Source organism: Myxine glutinosa, chromosome 2 (genome assembly GCF_964187855.1).
Source record: "Myxine glutinosa chromosome 2, kmMyxGlut1.1, whole genome shotgun sequence".
NCBI classification, from domain to species: domain Eukaryota; kingdom Metazoa; phylum Chordata; class Myxini; order Myxiniformes; family Myxinidae; genus Myxine; species Myxine glutinosa.
Genome location: NC_136262.1, coordinates 178,266,946 through 178,287,603, shown reverse-complemented (window position 1 = coordinate 178,287,603; position 20,658 = coordinate 178,266,946). Strand labels below are relative to the sequence as shown.

The 20,658-nt window shown below is 48.2% G+C and overlaps 2 protein-coding genes across 9 annotated transcripts in view; one reads left to right on the top strand and one right to left on the bottom strand.

The window, feature by feature from the left end:
• SLC25A42 (solute carrier family 25 member 42) overlaps nucleotides 1-3,764 on the bottom strand; it is a 194,004-nt gene extending 190,240 nt beyond the window's left edge. The window contains exon 1 of one of the 5 annotated variants that reach the window (XM_068106718.2): nucleotides 3,648-3,764. The gene's annotated coding sequence lies outside the window, so the exon portion shown is untranslated. The remainder of the gene's footprint in view (nucleotides 1-3,647) is intronic. The other 4 variants (XM_068106709.2, XM_068106717.2, XM_078771982.1 and 1 more) reach the window with 4 other exon arrangements.
• Nucleotides 3,765-3,947: 183 nt separating this feature from the next.
• Nucleotides 3,948-20,658, top strand: part of RNF115 (ring finger protein 115) — a 73,706-nt gene continuing 56,995 nt past the window's right edge. For all 4 annotated transcript variants that reach the window (XR_013622415.1, XR_010983244.2, XM_068106721.2 and 1 more), the window contains exons 1-2: nucleotides 3,948-4,096; nucleotides 18,574-18,635. Coding sequence is in view for 2 of the 4 variants with exons in the window: in XM_068106721.2 (XP_067962822.2) it covers nucleotides 3,992-4,096; nucleotides 18,574-18,635 (167 nt within the window). In the remaining 2 variants the exon portion in view is untranslated. The remainder of the gene's footprint in view (nucleotides 4,097-18,573; nucleotides 18,636-20,658) is intronic.

Genomic DNA, 20,658 nt, shown 5'->3' with positions numbered 1-20,658 from the left:
CAAATGATGGAGCAGATGAGATGGAGATGAGGTTGGTCTTGATGTCTTGACGGTGGATAACGGCAATTCCACCACCTCGGCCCTCCGAGCGTGGTTTATTGACGTAGGAATATCCATTGGGTGTGGTGAGGTTGAGTGTGTAGTAGTCCAGAGGTTGTTGCCAGGTTTCGGTGAGACAGAGAAAGTCCAGTTTGTTATCCAGGATGTATTCGTTCAGGATGAGGCATTTGTTGTTGAGGGACCGGGTGTTGAACAGGGTGAGCTTGATGTTGTTTTGAACAGCAGGGATGAATTCAGGTGATTTAGCCAGGGTTCGTAGGCAGGAGGTGCGATCGTGTGCGTTGCTGTGACCAGGTGCGCTGGGACGAAGAGTGAGAGTGCGCTGAGCCGACCAGAGGACAGGGATGGAGTGACCTGATTGCAAATAAACAAACTTACGACCGGAGCCACGGTGAATGTACCTGGGTCGTCGGAGGAGTCCATTTGATTTGATGGCAGAGATGCATGATGGGGTGGAGCGGGTATTGAGCAGAAGGAGCCTTGCGGCGGAGTACCGCAGAGCCATGCCAGGCAGGAGCAGAGAGACGAGACGAGGCCAAGGTTGAGGAGGTGAAACAATGGTCCCAACCCACGAGAGCGGGCCCGAGGAAACGAAGGAGCCAGGTAGGTGAAGCCAGGAGCAGAGCCGGGACCAAGCAGAGGGCAGGCAGGAGCAAAGAGACGATAACGAGGCCAAGGTTGATCACGGCAAAGCGGCAAATGCAGCGGAAATCGACCGCCGCCGCTACAAATCAAGATCACGGCGGGAAACCGCCACCAAACCGCTGCGATGGTCACAACCCACGAGAGCGTGCCCGAGGAAACAGCGAGCAGGCGAAGGAGCCGGGCAGGCGAAGCAGGGAGCAGAGCCGGGGCAATGCAGAGGGCAGACTCAATGGCCAAAAAAATCCGCACGACCACCAAAAAAGAAAGCAACTGACAGTGGCCCGGTCGAAGAAGCGGCGAGCATGTGACGCCTGCGTCCTCTTCATACCGGACCGGAAGCCGCCGGATCAATAGACAGGTATAGGGTCGTTGGCAGGACTTTTAGGTAGCTTGAGTATGGATGGGTGATTATGTGCATGTCTGTGGGAGTCTCATCAAGGGGTGGTGTGTGGTTGATGTTGTGTGTTTCTCACCCCAAAACCGTCGTTGCCCACTACCCGGAAAGGAAAAACAAAACTCCAAAAAAAAAACTGCAAAAGAATTACAAAAAAAAAACACCAAAAAAATTGTTTGCATTAAAAATATCTTTATATAAATATTACCTAATGTTTATGTGGAGCAGGCATGATGGGCCGTATAGCCTCCTCCTTCTTCGAATTACCTCCGTCACTGAAGGTGGGATATGTGGGTGGGCGGAAGGTATGTTTTCACCCTTGTCTGTGTGTGACTGTGAGCAGAATACCGTATCTCAAAAGGTTGTCGACGGATTCAGACGATATTTGGTGGACAGGTCGGTTGTGTGACAAGGACGAGTTTATTAAATTTTGGTGAAGATCTAGATCCGGATCCTAGAATTTCTTTAAGTGATTTTTCACCATTGAGTGATAGGGCCAAAAACTATATAAAGCACCATATCTCAAAAAGTTGTGGACGGATTTGGACGAAATTTGGTGGACAGGTTGGGTGTGTGATAAGGAAGAGTTAAAATTCAATTTTGGTGAAGATTCGCATCCGGATCAGAGAATTTTAAAGTGATTCTTCACCAATGAGTGATTGGGCTAAAAACGATGTAATCTCAAAAACCTTATGGATGGATTCGGTCGAAAGTTGGTGGACTGGTTGGGTGTGTGACAAGGACGAAATGGTTTTATTTTGGTGATGATCCTGATCCGGATAGGACAATATTAAAGTGATTCTTCACCATTGGAAGATAGGGCCAAAAATTATATAGCATGATATCTCAAAAAGTTGTGGACGGATTTGGACGAAATTTGATGGACCTGTCGGTTGTGTGACAAGGACGAAATTATTAGAGTTTGGTGAAGATCCGGATCCAGATACTAGAATTTTCGTCATTTTCTACCGTTGAGAATGCAGATCCGGCCTATCAGTGGGATACAAAGCGTAAACTGCCATGATCTTTCCTGCCAAACTGCCATGATCTTTCTATCTGCCATGATCTTTCCTGGGAAAACCACATTTCCAAGCTGGCCTCCAAAGCCAGTCACCGACTGGGCATCCTCCGTCGTGCGAAGTCCTTCCTTGGCACACCTGAGCTCCTCACCACATACAAGGCTTTCATCCGCAGCTCAATGGAGTACTGCTCTCCCCTCTGGGCTGGTGCTCCTGCCTCACACCTAGCTCGTCTTCACGCTGTTGAAACCAAAGCGTTCAGAATCATTGGAATCTCCCGCGATGACGCTATCTCCGAGGGTCTTTCACTTACTCACCGCAGGCAGGTTGGTGGTCTTTCCGTCTTCTACCGACTCCTCTCCGGCCTTGCTCCCCCAGGTCTCTCTGGGCTCTGTCCCCCAAATATTCCTGCAGGTCGCACAAGATCTGCCTGCAACCCTCTTATGGTTAGACTGCCAAAATCAAGACCTCTCCTCACCTTCACTCCTTTATTCCTCTTTTCTCCCACCTCTGGAACAAACTCCCTCACTCTCTTCAATCCCACTCCTCCCTCCAGGTCTTTAAAACGGCTGTTCACCACTAACTCTTGTCTTCCCCAATCCAAAACCTTGATCTTTTCTACCCCCACTAATTTCACCCAAAATCCACTTTTTTGAGGTGACTTTTGACTTCTTTCCTGGAAGTCCTTGGTGTCCCTGCGTTTTATACCTATCCTGCCTCCCCCCAGGCCCTCTCCCTCCAAAAACATCTCCCGATGTCCCTGCTCTCAAATGTTGTGTTTGTGTGCTTCCTCCCCTTCTCTCCCCATCTTGTCGACCGCTCCCCTTTTGATATACTTTGTTTGCTTGTTTGTTTGATTTGTTTGTTTGATAAATGTTAGCTCTTTCACGAGCCTCGACTCTGTATACAACAAAAAAAAAAAAAAAAAAAAAAAAAAACTGTGTATCCTTGTGTGTATCAACAGAGGTACCATTCGACCGGCCCATCATGTCCGCGCATCCCTTCCAATGTCCATGCACCCTTCTATCCATCCCATAATGTTTCTCGATACCAGGCGGTACGTATCTATCGAACTCCAGTTTAAACCTACCTACCGTTTCTGCTTCCGCTACCTTTTCAGGGAGAGCATTCCAACTACAGTACATTTTCAATGTTTTGGAATAGTTTGCCTGTAAAGGCAATGGCAGCAGAAAATTGCATATACATTTATTTATTTAATCACCGACACGTGTTTGGTCCTTTTTTTAATTTAAATTAAATTCGCCAGGTTTTATTTTAAATACTTTATTTTACACAAAACACACTTTCTGAGTTCTTCTTTCCACGTGGACCCGGCCCGACTCCAACGCACGGAACGATCAACGAACAATTCCAAGAGATCAACGATTCGACGGCACTGTCCGGAACACGGACCTCAATCGCTTCCTTCACACCGAAATCACTGTACGTACTGGGGGTGCGATCGTGACACCGTCTCCCCCTTTAGGCTTTACCAAGAAAAAGAAATTCGGTATAACTCCATCACTCACCTCCAACACGGCTCTCCGTCCTTCCCAAATACACAAACTTTACATTCTGTCCTTGGGAACCCTTTTGCGTGTTGATTGTTGTTGTTGTTGTTGTTTCTTTCGGCTTCAAGGGTTGTAACTACAACAACATTAACGTTTTGCGTGCCTTCCGTGCTCCAGGTTCGTGCCAGTCAGTGTGCTACTAACCGCACACAGACGGACGTGACCACCGACAAAAAACCCATTGTAGTCGACCATTCTACCAGTTGGGAAATCTTTTAGACATTCCAGGAGGATAACGATAAGACACCTGCGAACGGGACAGCCGACCAACCACGCATGCGCGCTGCGCCGTGCCGGTCAAAATGGCGGAAGCTGCTGCAGCTGCCTCTCCTTCGGCGGCCGCGGCCTTGCCTGAACTTCGCTTCTTTTGTCACCGTTGTACTCAGGAAATACACCCTAAATTGCCGGTGAGTTACGTAGCCTTCTTTATCGTTGCTCTTCTTGGGGAATGGCCCCTCTAGGGCGTTAGCGATAGAGTGCGCGACTCCATATAGGATTATAGTATACTAATGTAATACTAATAGTCGTACTGTACAGTGTGATGCCTTGGTTTCTCAATCGGGAATGAAGGGAGGATACAAATAAAAACGATGGACTCTGAATGCCCACCGTGTTTTAACCGAGATGGAGGAAGAGGAGGGGCAACTAAAGTGAAAAAATGCCCCTCTCCTCGCGCCTTCCTCTTCGGATGAGGTGATGGCCCCCTTTATTCTTTCGGGGGTTGGGTGAACCCCCCCCCCCTTTTTTCCTTTAGGTGTGAGGTGAACCCTCCCCCTCCCCTTCCCCTTTTTTTTTTTCGGTGTGAGGTGAACCCTCTCCCCTTTTTCCTTTCGGTGTGAGGTGAACCCTCCCCCCATTTTTCCTTTCGGTGTTCGGTGAACCCTCCCCCCCCTTTTTCCTTTCGGTGTGAGGTGAACCCTCCCCCCCTTTTTCCTTTCGGTGTGAGGTGAACCCTCCCCCCCTTTTTCCTTTCGGTGTGAGGTGAACCCTCCCCCCCTTTTTCCTTTCGGTGTGAGGTGAACCCGCCCCCCTTTTTTCCTTTCGGTGTGAGGTGAACCCGCCCCCCTTTTTTCTTTTCGGTGTGAGGTGAACCCACCCCCCTTTTTCCTTTCGGTGTGAGGTGAACCATCCCCCTACCCCCCGTTTTTCCTTTAGATGTGAGGTGAATCCTCCCCCTCCCCCCCGTTTTTCCTTTAGATGTGAGATGAACCCTCCCCCCTTTTTCCTTTCGGTGTGAGGTGACCCCTCCCCCTCCCCTTTTTCCTTTCGGTGTGAGGTGAACCCTCCCCGACACCCTTTTTCCTTTCGGTGTGAGGTTTTTCCTTTCGGTGTGAGGTGAACCCTCCCCCCCCCTTTTGCTTCTCGGTGTGAGGTGAACCTTCCCCGACACCCTTTTTCCTTTCGGTGTGAGGTTTTCCCTTTTTCCTTTCGGTGTGAGGTGAACCCTCCCCCACCCCTCCCCCCCCCCCCCCTTTTGCTTCTCGGTGTGAGGTGAACCCTTTTCCCTTTTTCCTTTCGGTGTGAGGTTTTTCCTTTCGGTGTGAGGTGAACCTTCCCCCCCCCCCTTTTTCCTTTCGGTGTGAGGTGAATCCTCTCCGCCTCCCCTTTTTCCTTTCAGTGTTAGGTGAAACCTCCCCCCCTTTTTCCTTTCGGTGTGAGGTGAACCCTCTCCGCCTCCCCTTTTTCCTTTCAGTGTTAGGTGAAACCTCCCCCCCTTTTTCCTTTCGGTGTGAGGTGAACCCTCTCTGCCTCCCGTTTTTCCTTTCGGTGTGAGGTGAACCCTCTCCACCCCCCCCCCCCCCACTTTTCCTTTCGGTGTGAGGTGAACCTCCCCCCCCCCCCTTTTTCCTTTCGGTGTGAGGTGAACCTTCCCCCCCCCCTTTTTCCTTTCGGTGTGAGGTGAACCTTCCCCCCCCCCCTTTTGCCTTTCGGTGTGAGGTGAACCCTCCCCGACCCCCTTTTTCTTCTCGGTGTGAGGTGAACCCTCCCCGACCCCCTTTTTCCTCTCGGTGTGAGGTGATCCCTTTTCCCTTTTTCCTCTCGGTGTGAGGTGATCCCTTTTCCCTTTTCCCTTTTTCCTCTCGGTGTGAGGTGAATCCTTTTCCCTTTTCCCATTTTCCTCTCGGTGTGAGGTGATCCCTTTTCCCTTTTCCCTTTTTTCTCTCGGTGTGAGGTGAACCCTTTTCCCTTTTCCCTTTTCCCTTTTTCCTCGGTGTGAGGTGAACCCTTTTCCCTTTTCCCTTTTCCCTTTTCCCTTTTTCCTCGGTGTGAGGTGATCCCTTTTCCCTTTTTCCTCTCGGTGTGAGGTGATCCCTTTTCCCTTTTCCCTCTCGGTGTGATGTGAACCCTCCCCCACCCCCTTTCCCCCTTTTTCCTTTCGGTGTGAGGTGAACCCTCTCCGCCTCCTCTTTTTCCTTTCCGTGTTAGGTGAAACCTCCCCCCCTTTTTCTTTTTGGTGTGAGGTGAACCCTCCCCGCCTCCCCTTTTTCCTTTCGGTGTGAGGTGAACCCTCCCCGCCTCCCCTTTTTCCTTTCGGTGTGAGGTGAACCCTCCCCGCCTCCCCTTTTTCCTTTCGGTGTGAGGTGAACCCCCCCCCCCCCTTTTTCCTTTCGTTGTGAGGTGAACCCTCCCCCCCCCTTTTTCCTTTCCTTGTGAGGTGACCCCTCCCCCCCCTTTTTCCTTTCGGTGTGAGGTGAACCCTCCCCCCCCCCCCCCCCCTTTTTCCTTTCGGTGTGAGGGGAAGCCCTCCTTTTCCCTTTGGGGGTGAGGTGAAGTCCTTCTTTTCCCTTTGGGGGTGAGGTGAAGTCCTCCTTTTCCCTTTGGGGGTGAGGTGAAGTCCTCCTTTTCCCTTTGGGGGTGAGGTGAAGCCCTCCTTTTCCCTTGGTGAGCAAGATGAATCCCCCCTTTTCCCTTTGGGGGTGAGGTGAAGCCCTCCTTTTCCCTTGGTGAGGTGAAGTCCTCCTTTTCCCTTGATGAGGTGAAGTCCTCCTTTTCCCTTGGTGAGGTGAAGCCCTCCTTTTCCCTTGGTGAGGTGAAGCCCTCCTTTTCCCTTGGTGAGGTGAAGCCCTCCTTTTCCCTTGGTGAGGTGAAGCCCTCCTTTTCCCTTGGTGAGGTGAAGTCCTCCTTTTCCCTTGGTGAGGTGAATGCTCCTTTTCCCTTGGTGAGGTGAAGCCCTCCTTTTCCCTTGGTGAGGTGAAGCCCTCCTTTTCCCTTGGTGAGGTGAAGCCCTCCTTTTCCCTTGGTGAGGTGAAGCCCTCCTTTTCCCTTGGTGAGGTGAAGCCCTCCTTTTCCCTTGGTGAGGTGAAGCCCTCCTTTTCCCTTGGTGAGGTGAAGCCCTCCTTTTCCCTTCAGGGGTGAGGTGAAGCCCCCCCTTTTCCCTTCGGGGGTGAGGTGAAGCCCCCCCTTTTCCCTTCGGGGGGTGAGGTGAAGCCCCCCTTTTCCCTTTGGGGGTGAGGTGAAGCCCCCCTTTTCCCTTTGGGGGTGAGGTGAAGCCCTCCTTTTCCCTTGGTGAGGTGAAGCCCTCCTTTTCCCTTCGGGGGTGAAGTGAAGCCCTCCTTTTCCCTTGGTGAGGTGAAGCCCTCCTTTTCCCTTGGTGAGGTGAAGCCCTCCTTTTCCCTTGGTGAGGTGAAGCCCTCCTTTTCCCTTGGTGAGGTGAAGCCCTCCTTTTCCCTTGGTGAGGTGAAGCCCTCCTTTTCCCTTGGTGAGGTGAAGCCCTCCTTTTCCCTTGGTGAGGTGAAGCCCTCCTTTTCCCTTGGTGAGGTGAAGCCCTCCTTTTCCCTTGGTGAGGTGAAGCCCTCCTTTTCCCTTGGTGAGGTGAAGCCCTCCTTTTCCCTTGGTGAGGTGAAGCCCTCCTTTTCCCTTGGTGAGGTGAAGCCCTCCTTTTCCCTTGGTGAGGTGAAGCCCTCCTTTTCCCTTGGTGAGGTGAAGCCCTCCTTTTCCCTTGGTGAGGTGAAGCCCTCCTTTTCCCTTGGTGAGGTGAAGCCCTCCTTTTCCCTTGGTGAGGTGAAGCCCTCCTTTTCCCTTGGTGAGGTGAAGCCCTCCTTTTCCCTTGGTGAGGTGAAGCCCTCCTTTTCCCTTGGTGAGGTGAAGCCCTCCTTTTCCCTTGGTGAGGTGAAGCCCTCCTTTTCCCTTGGTGAGGTGAAGCCCTCCTTTTCCCTTGGTGAGGTGAAGCCCTCCTTTTCCCTTGGTGAGGTGAAGCCCTCCTTTTCCCTTGGTGAGGTGAAGCCCTCCTTTTCCCTTGGTGAGGTGAAGCCCTCCTTTTCCCTTGGTGAGGTGAAGCCCTCCTTTTCCCTTGGTGAGGTGAAGCCCTCCTTTTCCCTTGGTGAGGTGAAGCCCTCCTTTTCCCTTGGTGAGGTGAAGCCCTCCTTTTCCCTTGGTGAGGTGAAGCCCTCCTTTTCCCTTGGTGAGGTGAAGCCCTCCTTTTCCCTTGGTGAGGTGAAGCCCTCCTTTTCCCTTGGTGAGGTGAAGCCCTCCTTTTCCCTTGGTGAGGTGAAGCCCTCCTTTTCCCTTGGTGAGGTGAAGCCCTCCTTTTCCCTTGGTGAGGTGAAGCCCTCCTTTTCCCTTGGTGAGGTGAAGCCCTCCTTTTCCCTTGGTGAGGTGAAGCCCTCCTTTTCCCTTGGTGAGGTGAAGCCCTCCTTTTCCCTTGGTGAGGTGAAGCCCTCCTTTTCCCTTGGTGAGGTGAAGCCCTCCTTTTCCCTTGGTGAGGTGAAGCCCTCCTTTTCCCTTGGTGAGGTGAAGCCCTCCTTTTCCCTTGGTGAGGTGAAGCCCTCCTTTTCCCTTGGTGAGGTGAAGCTCTCCTTTTCCCTTGGTGAGGTGAAGCCCTCCTTTTCCCTTGGTGAGGTGAAGCTCTCCTTTTCCCTTGGTGAGGTGAAGCTCTCCTTTTCCCTTGGTGAGGTGAAGCCCTCCTTTTCCCTTGGTGAGGTGAAGCCCCCCTTTTCCCTTGGTGAGGTGAAGCCCCCCTTTTCCCTTGGTGAGGTGAAGCCCCCCTTTTCCCTTGGTGAGGTGAAGCCCCCCTTTTCCCTTGGTGAGGTGAATCCCTCCTTTTCCCTTGGTGAGTAAGATGAATCCCCCCTTTGGAAGTGCAGTGAAGCCATGCTCCACTCCCCTTCGTGTGTGTGTGTGTGTGTGTGTGTGTGTGTGTGTGTGTGTGTGTGTGTGTGTGTGTGTGTGTGTGTGTGTGTGTGTGTGTGTGTGTGTGTGTGTGTGTGTGTGTGTGTGTGTGTGTGTGTGTGTGTGTGTGTGTGTGTGTGTGTGTGTGTCGGTGTGTGTGTGTGTCGGTGTGTGTGTGTGTCGGTGTGTGTGTGTGTCGGTGTGTGTGTGTGTCGGTGTGTGTGTGTGTCGGTGTGTGTGTGTGTCGGTGTGTGTGTGTGTCGGTGTGTGTGTGTGTCGGTGTGTGTGTGTGTCGGTGTGTGTGTGTGTCGGTGTGTGTGTGTGTCGGTGTGTGTGTGTGTCGGTGTGTGTGTGTGTCGGTGGGTGTGTCGGTGTGTCGGTGTGTGTGTGTGTCGGTGTGTGTGTGTGTCGGTGTGTGTGTGTGTCGGTGTGTGTGTGTGTCGGTGTGTGTGTGTGTGTGTGTGTGTGTCGGTGTGTGTGTGTGTCGGTGTGTGTGTGTGTCGGTGTGTGTGTGTGTCGGTGTGTGTGTGTCGGTGTGTGTGTGTGTGTCGGGGTGTGTGTGTGTGTCGGGGTGTGTGTGTGTGTCGGGGTGTGTGTGTGTGTCGGGGGGTGTGTGTGTGTCGGGGGGTGTGTGTGTGTCGGTGTGTGTGTGTGTGTGTCGGTGTGTGTGTGTGTGTGTCGGGGTGTGTGTGTGTGTCGGGGTGTGTGTGTGTGTCGGGGTGTGTGTGTGTGTCGGGGTGTGTGTGTGTGTCGGGGTGTGTGTGTGTGTCGGGGTGTGTGTGTGTGTCGGGGTGTGTGTGTGTGTGTGTGTGTGTCGGTGTGTGTGTGTGCGTCGGTGTGTGTGTGTGCGTCGGTGTGTGTGTGTGCGTCGGTGTGTGTGTGTGTGTGTCGGTGTGTGTGTGTGTGTGTCGGTGTGTGTGTGTGTGTCGGTGTGTGTGTGTGTCGGTGTGTGTGTGTGTGTGTGTGTGTGTGTGTGTCGGGGTGTGTGTGTGTGTCGGGGTGTGTGTGTGTGTCGGGGTGTGTGTGTGTGTCGGGGTGTGTGTGTGTGTGTCGGGGTGTGTGTGTGTGTCGGTGTATGTGTGTGTGTGTGTGTGTGTGTGTGTCGGTGTGTCGGTGTGTGTCGGCAGGGGGTAATCACCTTTCCTGTAATTTTGAAACTTAACTGTATGTCGATTATAAAGGATACAATGGGTATTTAAAGGTGTGCCCTTCACCTCTGAACTATCTGGCCTGGGTTTAAATCCCGACGCAGCTATAAACTGTCATTCTGATGTTTCACAGGAAGAGCGAGGGATTCATCAATTTATGTGCCGTCGCTCAGTTGGACGTTAGTGTGTTAGTGTGGTGAGTGTGACTAGAGTGAGTGATAGGTTGATTATGGTGAAAATGATGATTGGAAAGCTCTTGGTGAATGTCATCTCGGGATATGCTCCGCAGGTTGGTCGAAGCGATGAAGAGAAGGACAAGTTCTGGTGTGCGATAGAGAAGCTGATGGAAAACGTGAAAGATGAGGAAGTTGTTGTGGTAGGAGGAGACCTAAATGGACATGTGGGAAGGCGTATGTATGGTTTTGAGGGAGTTAATGGGGGTTACGGATATGGTGTGAGAAATGGAGAAGGTGAAAGGATTTTGGAGTTTGCTGATGGAGCTGATTTGTTGATTTGTAATACTCAGTTCCAGAAAGAGGATAATAAGCTTGTTACATACACGTCAGGTGGGTCGACGACAACCGTTGACTACCTGATGGTGCGTAGGCGAGATAGGGGGCACCTCCGGGACACAAAGGTGATCCCGGGGGAGGAGGCTGTTTCACAGCACCACTTGGTTGTCTGCGACGTAAGGGTGAAAGGTGCGAGGAGAGCTCGGCGGGTGAAGTACCAACCGAGAATGAAGGTGTGGAGGTTGAAAGAGGTGACAGTAAAGGAGGCATTAAAAGAGAGGTTGAGTAGGGTCGAGGATGATGTGGTTGAGCTTGAAATTGGTTGGATGTCAATGAAAGCTAGTCTGTTGGGAGCCGTTGGTGAGGTTTGTGGATGGACAAAAGGACCACCGAGGCACTCGGAAACATGGTGGTGGGATGATGAAGTTGGAAAGAGGATTGACGAGAAGAGGAAGAAGTTCAAGGAGTGGCAGAAGGCGAAGGGTACGGGAGCAGAAACAGCAGAGCATGAAAGTTATAAGGCAGCCAGGAAGGCTGCAAAGAAGGAGGTCGCAAAGGCGCAGGAGGCATGTAGGAAAATGTTCGGAGAACGCTTGGATTCGGAAGAGGGTCAGAAAGCAGTATTCAGGATTGCAAAGCAGATAGCGAAAGAGAGGTGTGATGTGATGGGGGTGAGTTGCTTGAAGGATGAAGTGGGACAAATTGTTGTCGACCCAGATGGAATTAAAGGAAGATGGAAAAGATATATGGAAATGCTGTTTAATACAGAGAATGAATGGGATGGCAACAAAGAGAGTAACCCAGTTTTAGGACCGGCAGAGAAGATAACTGAGAAGGAAGTTGAGGAAGCGATAAAAGCAATGAAGGGTAGAAAAGCGGGAGGGCCGACGGGAGTTGTGGGAGATATGTTGAAGGCAGCAGGAAGTTGGGGTGTGAAGAGAATGACAGAGATCTGTAATCTGGTGGTGAAAGAAGGCCGCATTCCAGTGGATTGGGAACTGAGTACCCTCGTCCCTCTATACAAGGGGAAAGGTGACCCTCTGGAGTGTGGCTCGTACCGAGCGATAAAGCTATTGGAGCATGGAATGAAGGTATTGGAAAGGGTGTTGGAGAGGAGGATAAGGAAGAAAGTGAAGATCGACGAAATGCAGTTTGGATTCATGCCAGGAAGAGGAACGACAGACGCGCTTTTCATTATGAGGCAGTTGCAGGAGAAGTACATGGAGAAGAGGAAGAAGTTGTTTCTTGGGTTTGTTGATCTGGAGAAAGCATTCGATCGGGTTCCACGCAAAGTATTGACATGGGCATTGGGGAAGTTAGGAGTGGAGGAATGGTTGATCAGAGTAGTGATGGCAATGTACAAAAGTGCGCGCACAGCTGTAAGGACGAAGGACGGGAACAGTGGTGAGTTTGAGGTGAAGGTGGGAGTGCATCAGGGGTCGGTACTAAGTCCACTACTATTTGTAGCTGTGATGGAGGTGCTGGCTCAGAACGTAAAGGAGGGTTTACCGTGGGAGTTGTTGTATGCAGATGATCTGGTGTTGATTTCAGAAAGTATGGATGGACTGAAGGAGAAGATGAACACGTGGAAGGAATGTATGGAGACAAAAGGTCTGAAGGTGAATATCGGAAAGACGAAGGTGATGGCAAGTGGTAAAGCATGTGGTGAGGTGGAAAGAACTGGGAAGTGGCCCTGTGCTGTGTGTAGGAAGGGTGTCGGAGTGAACTCCATTCAGTGTACAATGTGCGCTGAGTGGGTTCATCAAAAATGTAGTGGTCTGAGAGGGTCATTAACCAGTGTGGCAGCTACATTCAAATGTAAGGTGTGCACAGAGGGAGCTGCAGATGGAGGAAATGTTGAGTTGGATCTTGGAGACGGCGTGAAGCTGGAAGGTGTGAAAACATTTTGCTACCTCGGAGACATGCTGAATGGAGAAGGTGGATCAGACTCGGCAACGGTTGCTCGAGTGAGATGTGCATGGAAGAAGTTTCGGGAACTGAGTTGCATGCTGATGATGAGGGGAGTGTCGTTGAAGCTGAAGGGAAAGGTGTATGCTGCATGTGTGAGAAGTGTTATGATTTATGGGAGCGAGACATGGGTAATGAACGTAGAGCAGCAACGAAGGTTGGAAAGGGTGGAAATGCGAATGGTTCGACGGATGTGCGGAGTATCGTTGAGAGAGAGGAAGACAAATGATGAATTGCGAAAGATGATTGGAATGGAGCCTGTGATTGATGCTGTGAAGAGGAACAGGTTGAGATGGTTTGGTCATGTGTTGATTTAGGATGAAAGTGACTGGTTGAGAAGAGTGATGGAAATGAATGTAGAAGGAAGTAGAAGACGGGGAAGACTGGGAAGACGGGGAAGACAGAGAAAGACTTGGCTAAAGATGGTGGAAGAAGAAATGCGGGCAAGGGGGTTGACAAGGAGAGATGCAGAAAATAGGGCAAAATGGAGAAGATTGTCATGGGGACCGCAAGGCTAACCCCCGCTCTAGCAGGGAAAATGGCCTTTAAAATGCATGTTGTGTTGTTGTTTGCTCAGTTGGACGTTAACCCGGAGGACCCATCTGTCAGCACTGGTTGTGGATAAACGTTAATGACCCCATGGTGTCTTTATGAAGAGGAGGCGAGTTATCGCCGGCACTCTAAACTATTTTTCTGAAATCACCTTTGGTTGAATGGTGAGTTTGATATTTTAAGTCGGACAGCTTGTTCCATTTGGTTTTCCTGTGTAGTTTATCGTACATTTGTAAGGGCAATAAATATGTTCACTGGACCTCACACAGCTTAAAATTTTATGCCATTTGTCCTGATATCTCCTGGATCTCATTTACTTCACTTATTACTCCAGTTCCTGTGACTTTTGTACACGATATTTTTTTTGAAGGGAGGGGAGGGGAGGGGAGGGCAAGAGAAGGGGGAAGGGAGAGGAGGAAGAGGAGAAGAGGAGGCGGAGAAGAGGAGGAGAAGAAGAAGAAGAAAAGAGGAAGAAGAAAAGAGGAGTAGGTGAAGAGGGGGAGGAGATATTGTGGGGGAAGTCTCGGAGGAGGAGGTGGAGATATTGTGTGGGAAGCCTCGGAGGAGGAGGTGGACATATTGTGGGGGAAGGCTCGGCAGGTAGGAGGAGGAGGAGGAGGACATATTGTGGGGGTGGGTGAGGGGTTATAGGGGAGGCAATGGAGTGTGGTTGGGAGGAGGAGAGTGGGAGAGTGAGGGAGGGTTCTCCTTATGCTGTTCACTTACACAGAACAACTCGCAACAACTCTGGGAGGGGAGTATGGCGGAGAGGAGGAAGGTGGAGGAGGAGAGAGGGGCAGAGAGTGAGAGGAGGAGGAGGAGGGCCCTCCTTACGCTGTTCACTCATATGGAACAGCTCACGGCCCTCCTGAAAACTATTCACTCACACAGAACTCATGACCTTCCTTACGCCTTTCACTCACAAGGAACTTACACCCCTTGCACTACTTACACCCCTTCACTTACACCATTCACTCACACAGAACATCTCACTGCCCTCCTTACACCGTTCACTCACAAGAAATTCATGGCCATCCTTACATCGTTCACTCATTTGGAACTTGCGGCCCTCCATACACCGTTCACTCACACGCAACATCTCACGGCCTTTATTACACCGTTCACTCACTCTGAACAACTCGCCCCCTTCTTCACACAGTTAACGCACACGGAACATCACACCACTCACATACTCACTCGCATGATTCACTCCACAGTTCTCTTTGATTGCTCTCTCGTATCACGCTATTTTAGTAAGAATATAACAGATTGCCAAGTTTGGACCATGTCCAGACAACTATTTTTGTTTGTAAAAAGAGAAACTGCATAAAAACATTTTCTTCGCTCAATTTTAAAAGATTTTGGACCAGTCAGGATCTGTGGCTGGGGCAAATCCTGCAATAGACGTGCACACATGTATACACATACCTGTATACACGCATACACATGTACATGCGAACACGTGTATACACGCACACACACGAAAAATGTTGCACCTCTATCTCCAAAACCGCTCCATGGAAAAAAATTGAAACATGGCTCATTGTAAAGAACTCCGCATGGGGAATAAGTATTGTTGACGATGTCATTGGTGCCTTAATTGGACAGGGACAATGCTTAGTCTGATCAATTTGAAATTTCTTGAGCGTTATCTACGCAACAATTATAGAAAATATAAATGTGTGATGTCATCGCTCACGTGGTCTGGCAGCCATATTGGATCGAAGAAAAATATTAGGGTGCACTTGAAGATGTAGATCATGTCTGACCCACATAGGACATGGGTCAGACCCCAGAATTTCATGGATTGGTACCACCTGGGGTGGCAAAATCTCACTGTGTTTTCTTGAAAGGCAGTGCTTGAAAGGCAGTATACCCATAGATGAAAAAAAAACTTTGAAGCCAAGCTTGGAACGGTAGCTTAATGCTAGTAATCACCTCTTAAAGACGGAAGTCTGGGCCTGATCCGGGACCCGAAATTATGGGGTAGGGGAAATATAAATTGTGATATCGTTTGAACTAATGGTCCAATTGCTACAAATAACCACTCAAAATGTTGGAAATTTTATGTTCCACATAACTATATCTATTATTTGCCAATATGCTAATTAAGTAGTTCACTAGAGGTCAAAAGGTCACGAAATTTGACCACTGCTTAAAATCTGGCCATCAGTCCAAAATATCAGTTACCCTACCAATGGAATTTTCTCAGCCAAAATGGGCTCAAATAGAAGTTGATAAGTGTCCAAGTCCATTTTATGCCTAAAAGTGTGGATTTCATTTGTATCTGAGCCATGGTACATAACGGAATTTGACACATCTTTGAAAACGGCCATTTTTAGCCCGAAAAACATCCAAAATGAATGATGTCAATATGCTGATATTTAATTTGCATTTTTTTTCACTTTCAGGCAATAATGGAGGGCACTGGAGATCTAGACCAAGTACCCTTACTGCCACGCAAGTTGACCCGTTCCTCCTGCATCTTTGAGTGCGAGGACACAGACCTCGAGCTGAATTCGCCCCAAGATCGTGCATCGTGGGAACGGCTTCTGAAAGCAGCTGAGATCCGGAAGCATGCCGGCATTCTTAGGATTGCTGCCACTGCCAGAGATGATGAGATCCCACAAGTCCTGTATCACAGGGGATGCAGGAATCAATTCGTTAAGAAACGTGACCTGGATGCTATTGAAAAAGCGGCATCCGCAGAGAAGCCGGATGAGCCGGGACGGAAAGAACTGAACCGGAGAAAGTCATCAGCAGGTCTAACCTCGTCATCACGCGTGTATGAACCAGTCTGCATCTTCTGCCTGAAAAGCAGCAAGTATCTCACAAGCAGCAAAACAAGAGAGCCCTTGGTCCAATGCGTCGATCTACATTCAGATCAGACGGTTAGGCAGGCAGCAGTGGACCAAAGTGATCCAAGAATGATGGCGATTACGTCCCGAGACCTAGTTGCAGCTGAGGGCCACTACCACCGGTCTTCCTATCGTAGGTATACCAAACAGACAAGCTCCAAGACCAAATCTGAAACTAGTGGTGATCCAGTGGCATTCCACCCAGACCTAGATGAGGAGTATGCTAAGACTGAAGAACATTGTTATAGTGGACTGTTCAGGTTCATTAGGGATGTTATATTTGAGAAGCCTCAAGTGATAAGAATGACTGAGTTATGCAAATATTTGCTTGATTTGTTTGTAGAATCTGGTGTAGGCCTAGGTGAGGTTAAAACGTCCACTAAAAAGCACATCCATAGAAAGATCAAGGGGGAGTTTGGGGAGAGTATACATATGATACCAGATGAGATGGGCAAATTGCTGGTCTATCCTGACAACCTTTCACTGTCCCAGCTGGTGAAAGAAAACCAGAGGCTTAAAGAGGAACTCCTAGCTACCAAGCAGAACACCTCCAAGGTAAGTATGATGATGATAAATATGTCCACTATCCTGAGAAATGATGTCAAGCGGCATGATGTTCAAATGCCCTGGCCTCCAGTACCAGAGAAGTTGAAGGATGGATCAGCCTTCATTCCATGTTCTTTGAAAACATTCTTGAGAATGCTCATGGCAGGCGATTCTTACTCAGCTCCTGTATCAGACCGAATCCAAAGGCTTGTTGGATCCATTGGGCAAGACCTCGTCTTTGGCATAACCTCTGCTAAGGTAAAACCTCCCAAACACATCCTGTTGCCTTATGCTGTCAAATCCCTAACCGATTGTGTTGAGATCATTCGTTTCCTGAACCGAAGTGGTCATGGTGTTTCTTACTCAAAGCTTGAAGAGATTGACACGGCTCTCTGTCTTCACAAGATGTCCGTGAACGAGGGAAGTGTTGCCATACCAAGAGGTATCAAGCCCAATGTTCAGGTGACATTGGCGTATGACAACATTGATAGACGGGAGGAGACGCTGAGTGGAGGAGGGACGTCCCACAGAATAAATGGCGTCATTGCACAGCCCAGGGTATTCGGACCACTGCCCTTCATGCAGCATCCCCTGAATGAGGGGATGACGGACAGTTGGTGATTGACTGGGGTGACGCACCACCTGCCCCTGAGTCTGTCATGGAGTTGATTGCCTGCAACTGTCCAAGGCAGTGCTTGGAGGAGAGCTGTTCCTGCCTCCAGAACAGGATGAGGTGCACATACCTATGCAAGTGGCAGACTTGTAGCAACATGCAAGAAGAAGAAGAGGAGGAGAAGAAGGAGGAGGAGGGGGAGGAGAAGGAGGAGGAGGAGGAGGAGGAGAAGGAGGAGGAGGAGGAGGAACATGGCAAGGTTGAATTTGAAGGCTCATCCAATGATGATGACAACAGTGACTGACGAAGATTGAGATGCAACTCAGACATGGATACTGGGGCCCCTTTAATGGACACTATGGTACTGTAGGAGGATGTGATGCTTGGTAGTGCAAGGGGTCAACTCTGATGAAACAATTAATAAATGTATTGATTAGTTATTGATCTCTTATCTGGGGGAGATATATGTCGTTGTATTTCATGCTCTTCGGGACACTTCAGCCTCTTTGAACCAGTAGGATTAGGCTGGGAATTGAGTCTTAAATAGGCCTACCAAATCCATAAAGAGGAATTTCTAGCAGGTATCAATATTTTGATATGTTGTTAAGGGATGATTTACCATGTTTCATTCGGTCTTCTGTCAGATGGACGTAAAAAATGCATACCTGAGGTTCAATGGTGAATGACCTTGACCTTGACTGCAGGTGACCTTTAAATGCCTAAGCCCTAAACTAAATAAGAGCACATTCTCACATGATATTTGACATTTGTATTAAAATGTTGTTTGAAAGATTTTTTATTAACACCAACACATTGGCATCTTCCATTTTTGCGTGTTTTTCAGGCTAAAAATGGCCGTTTTCAAAGATGTGTCAAATTCCGTTATGTACCATGGCTCAGATACAAATAAAATCCACACTTTTAGGCATAAAATGGACTTGGACACTTATTAACTTCTATTTGAGCCCATTTTGGCTGAGAAATTCCCATTGGTAGTGTAACTGTGGTGATTTGTTTTGGACGGATGGCCAAATTTTAAGCAGGGGTCAAATTTTGTGACCTTTTGACCTCTAGTGACCTACTTAATTAGCATATTGGCAAATAATAGATATAGTTATGTAGAACATAAAATTTCCAACATTTTGAGTGGTTATTTGTAGCAATTGGACCATTAGTTCAAACGATATCGCAATTTATATTTCTCCTACCCCATAATTTCAGGTCCCGGATCGGGCCCAGTCCTCCATCTTTAAGAGGTGATTACTAGCACTAAGCTACCATTCCAAGCTTGGCTTCAAAGTTTTTTGTTTTTTTTCATCTATGGGTATATGCCTTTCAAGAAAACAGTGAGATTTTGCCACCCCAGGTGGTACCAATATCTGGTCTGGCTCATGGACTATTATTAAGAGCAGATCAGAAAAAGTATCCTTGAAAATGTTTTGCATAACCACGTCACTGAGGTAATAATGGATGCACTTAATTTATTTCTCGGCCAATAAGGTGGATGTTTGAAATTAATGAGATGAACGATTAAATTCACTTTTATTCATTGTCCTGTTTTATGTTCTCTTCATATAGGAGTATACTTGTCCTCATTGTGAAACGGGCTTTATTGAGCAACTTGCAGAAGACCAGCCAAGGTAATTCAAAGCAATCCCACAATCCTTTTGTGATTGAATGAATGAATGAATGATCGTTTTAAGGCCATTTTCCCCGCTAGAGCGGGGGTTAGCCTTGCGGGCCCCATGACAATCATGGTTCCCTGTTTGAGGCAATGTTTTTATGGCCGGATGCCCTTCCTTTGTGATTATTACAGATATTTAAACAAAACAAGTTTGCTTTGTTTTTTTTCTCTATACCATCTTCTGTCATAAAGCAAAGTGCCCATTTACCTCAACGTCGTAGAGTAATTGGAAGAAAAATGTTAACTTTATTTCACCCTCGATCTTTTTTCCACAAACATCTTCTGAGTGAGGTATGGTCTTTGGTGTTTCTGGACTTCTCGAGCAGCTGCCAATAATTATTTGGCACATCACATGTCCTACCTGAAAGAGCAGGAGTAAGGGAGAATCTCCCTTTCTCCTGTCCTTTCAAAACAACACTTAATTTTGTGTATAAAATTTGTCTTGCAGGACAAATCATTTCTATATTTTATAGTTTCATCCTCTACCAAAAGCATCGCACTTCATTTCGTCCCTCCTGTCTGTACCCACTCCACCTTCCCTCCTGTCTGTACCCACTCCACCTTCCCTCCTGTCTGTACCCACTCCACCTTCCCTCCTGTCTGTACCCACTCCACATTCCCTCCTGTCTGTACCCACTCCACCTTCCCTCCTGTCCTGACCGGTTTGGTTTGTGACAAGGCCGAATTGATTATAATTTGGTGAATATTCGGATCTGGATGCTAGAATATTTTTTGTGATTCTTCACCATTGAGAGATTCTTCACGATATACAGCACAATATCCCAAAGTTATGGACGGATTCAGACGAAACTTGGTGGACAGGTTGACTGTGTGACAAGGACCCCTCTCCTCCATGCTTTTAGTCTGAAAACCTACCCACTGTTGTTTCTCTTCCATGACCTTCAAATTTTGTAGAGGTGTGGAGGAGCCATACTCAGTTTTCATATTGCAATAATACACAATGTTGCAGTTAAAACACCATGAATTTACACATTTATAGATGATGAACTATTAATGAAACAAATTGGCCTGGACAATATTATTGGCACCTTTTAAAAGTTGTTGGAAATAATTAGATTTCAAGCAGGTGATTCTCCTTTACTTTGGAATTGAACTCACCTGTGGTGAGTTGCAGGTGCCTGCAATATAAAAATGTCTGTGTGTCACTGTGTGTACCGCAATGAGCCTGGAGAAAAGAAAGAAAACCAGATAATTGTCTGAGGAGGTCAGACACAAGATTGTAGTCAAGCATGGACAATCTCAAGGCTACAATTCCATCTCCAGAGACCTTTATCTTCCTGTGTCCACCCTACGCGTTATCAGGAAGTTTAAGGCCCACAGCACTGTAGCCAACCTTGCTGGATGTGGCCGTAAGAGAAAACTTGATCGAAGATTGCAGCAAAGTTCGAATGGTGGAGAAAGCACCTCAATCAACTGCCAAACAGATTTAGCTGACCTTCAGACAAAAGGTGTGACAGTTTAAGGGTGTAGTACTGGTGAAAAATTGAGAAAACTACATAGGTACCTTTGAGAGGCCTTTACACAAAAACAAAGTCAAGTTAATATCTAATTTTCAGTTTTTCTTGAAAGATATAATCTTGGCTTTAACTCAGACCAGTTTCAACGCTTCTTTGTCATATTACATGCATATAATTTGCATAAATTAGACCGTCAATAAAAAACAAGGAAAAACAAAGAACACATTTCTACTTCTATCTTCTATGTCACCTATCATTCTTTTCACACAAAACTTGGTACATGTATTATACATGTGTTACTCTACTACCTGATGAGAGGATTTTGTGAAATTATGTCAAATGTTCACTAATTAGCTAATTATGCCAATTACCAGATAAAACTTGGTTGTCCTTCAATAAATCCACAATGGCTACTCCTATAAACAAAAGCCTTCATCATATTAAAGGAAGTGATATTCTGAATATCCTGTCCAAATTTCAGCCCAAAAGAATGATGCAAAT